The sequence below is a fragment of the Homalodisca vitripennis genome, chromosome 1 (assembly GCF_021130785.1).
Source record: "Homalodisca vitripennis isolate AUS2020 chromosome 1, UT_GWSS_2.1, whole genome shotgun sequence".
Classification (NCBI taxonomy): Eukaryota; Metazoa; Arthropoda; class Insecta; order Hemiptera; family Cicadellidae; genus Homalodisca; species Homalodisca vitripennis.
Window position 1 is genome coordinate 53,903,596 of NC_060207.1, and position 4,680 is coordinate 53,908,275.

Sequence of the window (4,680 nt, forward strand, 5' to 3'; positions counted from 1 at the left end):
AAGGAGGGTACATCACCCTCATCACATCTTAAAGTGAGGCTGATGCCGATGAGGATCCCAATCCCCACGGAATTTCAGTTTATTGTAGTCAATTTATCATAATTTAAGCTTTAAAATGAGGCAATTCAGAAATTTCTTTGTTTACTTAAAACTTTCACTCCAGACAGACAGGTTGACAGGGATATTAATTCCTTCTTTGTGCAGTTTCTGTGAAATAATCCCAATGGCTGCAGGACTGATAGTGCTCCTAGTTCATAGGGGAGCTTGTGTGCAGTAGATCAGGTGGCGAAGACTAACTTATTGAACATTCACTTGGAGAGAGCAGTTCAATAAAGAGCATAACCAGGTGGGCAGGTCTTTGGGTCAGATGTTGCCTAATAAAATAGTATTAATATGATGTAATCTATTGCAAACTAAACTCATCATATTAATTCCATGAATTTATAATTAATAATATATAAATTACAGATTAAAAGATGAACTTTAATATGATAACTTGGAAGAACATTAAAATAAAAGAAAATATTATATTTAATGCTTATATAATAAAAATAACTGCATATAATAATAATTTATTATACTGAGTGAGGGAAAAGTCTGGATACACAACTATAAAAGTTGAATAGCACAAAGGAATCATAACTGCATGTACTTTTAAGAGGTATGGTGACAGTGTCAGCCGTCTTGAGCTCTGTCAAATCCAAGAATTCAAATAATGTACAAAATTATAAGTACATACAAATTTGGATGTGTTGAAACCACATAGACTGTTTTCAGACTAATGTTAGTGATGTGTCATGATCTGTACTCAAAACATTGTTTGCCAAGAGGCAGTACACTTGTACATCTGCTTGTCGACACCTCACACCTTGTGTTCCAGTGATGTTCGCTCCGCCATGGTGCCATCATTGCAACATTTGGTCTTCACAACTTTTCTGGTACTGTAAACGTTTGTACTACACTGCAGTGTCTCTTAGATAAGTTAAAAAGTGTAAAATATCTTTCCAACCATGTACATGTACTATACGCTTTTTAAGTACAATTCAAGTTAATTTGATGTAATCAAGATTCAAGATTAGTTCTTGATTTTTTATTAGTTACTAAGTACATTACAAAATGGTAATAGACATTGACAGATATAATTTAATTTCATCAACAGAAAGCCTTAAAAATTGTTTAAGAAAACCTGTGTTTCAAATTGAACAATACTCAGAAATTTAAAATAAAAAATATTTGTCTAAAGATATGATATTAAAAGAGAGATTTCTAAAAACCCAATAAGCATAATTTAAATGAATAACAAATTTAAATAAACAATAAATAATTAACAAAATAAACATAACAATCCAAATTAAACTATAAAGTAACACTAACAATATTACAAATATATATATATATATATAAAACAATAATACACTAACTACTTTAAAAACTTACTTTGCTAATACAATACCACAGTCAAGGAACTCATCAACAGAATAAAAAATTTCTTCAGTTATAACATTAGGATTTATCTCATTTATAACATTAGGATTAAAACTGCACACAACTTTTCTAGTAGTTTTACTGCTTATTCTTATTCAAATCCTGAATTTCACATATAAAAACTTTTATTTCAAAAATGTTTTATGAAATAAAGGAAAGGCCAATTTATCACATTAAACTGTGCAGATCAGATTTAAAAGTGAGCTGCACATATCTGGGTATAATACTGTTTCTATATATTTACACTGGGCTATTGAAGGTAAATATATATATATTGGATAGTTTAGGCAAATATGTAATACAAATTTATCCAAGGTATTTTATTGTAATATTATTCTACTAAATTTGAAGAAAAAATACTCCAGAATATTTGTTTATAGAACAAAACAGTAACACAGAAATTCTTAATAATCTTTGTCTAAAGCAAAGTAAACAGTGGGGGTGTGAAGGAAAGTCAAAATAAGTATTGGTTTCAACTAAGTGAAAATTGTTGACAGCTTGTTTAAATAATTTTAATAACTGTTTGCTTTTGTTGAAGATCAAGCTTATTTTTTAGACAATATTAAAATTAAAAGGTAATAAGCGTAAACAGATTAGTTAATATTATTCATCCTGTATTATAAATTACTTAACATTAATTCAAACAGGGTTTTTGTTACATTACAAAAAAAAGAGGTGTAACTGTTGGAGGTGTAACTGCTTCAACCTGAAAACAACACAATTCCAAATACATTATTTATATTTCAATATACAGGGATTAAAAGATAAAATAGAGCATTAAATATCATTATTTATGATATTAATATAAACTGAAAGATTTCAGTTATTTTTTATCTGAAGATTGTCTTACTAAAGATATACCTTACCTAGGTTGCCCAGAGGATTATATTATGTATGTATGTCTTTTATAGAAAGAAATAGTGAATAAATAAGCTCCTTAGTTTGATAGAAAAAGTTAGGAATAGTAGAATCTTTCTTTCCAATGAAGCTGAAATGTTAATATTACAAAAGGAAATTGTATTTTCATTTATAAAATAATTAGCTCATGAAAAGTATCCAGATTTTGACAAAACTCTGAAGTATAACGCACTTGTGGTAATCGTAGAATCAAAGAAAGTTCAGCTCACCACCTATCTGTGGATAACACAAAAATCTTGGAAACTCAAGAGATGTCTTAATTTTTATTTCTAAAAGTGTACCATGGCTATTCTGTGGTACTCAAAATTGACATATTTCAAATAACATTGTACAAAAAAAGATAAGGAAACTTCTAAATATATTAAAGTAATACAAATGCTTTTGCACTATTTATAAACCAACCATTTTTCACATAACATACTTGATTCGTCTTTATAAATCACAAACGATTTAACTGAAATATTTAAAAAAAACTGTCTTAAGACAAATGAAAACTTGTTTTATTCAACTTTAAAAGTTAAATAACACATGTCACCTTTTGCAATCAGTTATCTAAATTCACTCTTTGGTGAATCTCACACATTACTTACGAAAAAACACTTAGTTTTGAACTATATTTCCAAGAATTGTTCAAGATTATAGTTGATAAGTTAGCATTATTCAATAACAAATAAATGCTCTACAATAAAAGTGATTAAAACTTCTAGCGTGAGTACACTACAGCCCAAATAAAAAAAGAAAAATTCATTGATTCTGAAGAAAATTTTGAGAGTTTCAGTCATTTGACCAATGAAAATCCAAATATAATTTTTTTTAATTATCTTTCTGATTCCAGGCTGAAGAAGTCTACTGTTGGTATCACTTAAACTTCACAGAATATCAAAAGTATGCTGAGGACTCACAAATTTTCAACCCAAACTCTGCAGGGGAACAACTAGATACAAATGCTAATTTAACAGAGGAACAATGGAACAGTAACTCAACCACCAAGAAAACCTCAGGTATTCATGACTTGTATATTGATTTTCGCAGAATTGGCTTCCAAATCTTTGTTCAGAAACTGATCGAAGGATTACGTATATTGAGATACTTTTTGGAGATTGACCCACCAGTAGTAAAACTCACAGATTTGTATACACACGTCAATGAAACAAGCAATAATTACAATAACACTTCAAATCTTACTTCAGGAACGACCAACGAGTACTTTGATTATTTAAATGATGAAAATTATATAGAAACAACAACAGAATCACCTCTAAAAAACAACCTAACAGAAAATCCTTTGGACAAAGTAACAGAAAATATTAAAGAAATGAAAGAAAACACAGAAAAGGTAGAAGAATCAAAGGTACAAACTGAGAGCCAACCTCCACACAATGACAGTGTAAAATCAAATGAAATAAATCGACAATCTGAAGAAGAAGTGGAAAAGAAACCTGAAGAAGGATTTTTCACGAGTGTGGCCAATCAAGTTGCTAGTATTTTTCATTCTTTTACAAACTGGTTTAAAAACATATTTTACAAACTTTATAAACATAGCTGACTTCTGGTTATAGTTTTTGTACCAACATTGTACAATAAATAATACATTATTCAAATTTTGTACTACAATAAACACGTTTTGTTAGATATTCTAAAGTTTTCTTTTATTCTAAAACCTCTCAGGGACCTCTTTAAGTGTTACACACAATGGCAAAGGAATACTGGCGCTGGCACATTACATATACTGGCAATCTCTATGCTCAATACATTACAGGAGTTGAAGCCAATTCTGCACTTTTTAGAGACCTACCATCCAAAGCACTTGCTTATGGCACAAAGTTAAATTTGCTGTGTTTTTTAACACCATTATTATTATTATTATTATTACTAAAGGTTTATTTATAGTCGTGGGGAAAACATTAACTTGTGCAAAACTCGCTTATGAAGGTGTGAGTGAAATGTACAATTGTACAGGTACTATGCACACAAAACTGAGCCATCTGAACAGCCTCTAAGCCTCTAGATTTGGAACCTTAATTTGTTAACTTTTAAGAATTTTACCGTAATGGTAGATATACTGAAAAGATAACTAAACCTCACAACTTTTTTGATTTAAACTTTGCTGTATCTATTATAGTTTGCAATATACTTTCAGTGTGCATAAAATTTGAATCACCCCGACACATCAACCAAAACTATAATTAACCAACCACATGATTTCAATTACATATTCTATTAACAACATCTCCTATTTTAAGTTGTGTAACCTTCAAGCCACTTTCGTTTTACTAA

General features: G+C 29.5%; 1 protein-coding gene across 1 annotated transcript; it reads left to right on the forward strand.

Moving 5' to 3' along the window:
- Positions 1-845: 845 nt before the first annotated feature.
- On the forward strand, positions 846-4,044 carry LOC124364453. Its single transcript, XM_046819992.1, has 2 exons — positions 846-938; positions 3,239-4,044. Exons 1-2 carry the CDS (start codon positions 897-899, stop codon positions 3,947-3,949), a joined length of 753 nt encoding a protein of 250 aa, XP_046675948.1. The 5' UTR covers positions 846-896; the 3' UTR covers positions 3,950-4,044.
- Positions 4,045-4,680: the final 636 nt, after the last annotated feature.

What these genes read in the sequence shown, in the direction of transcription:
- LOC124364453 (XM_046819992.1), top strand. Translation starts at nt 897, where the DNA reads ATGGTGCCATCATTGCAACATTTGGTCTTCACAACTTTTCTG. An exon ending in TGGTCTTCACAACTTTTCTG is followed by an intron (nt 939 to 3,238) that starts GTACTGTAAACG and finishes TTCTGATTCCAG; the next exon opens with GCTGAAGAAGTCTACTGTTG.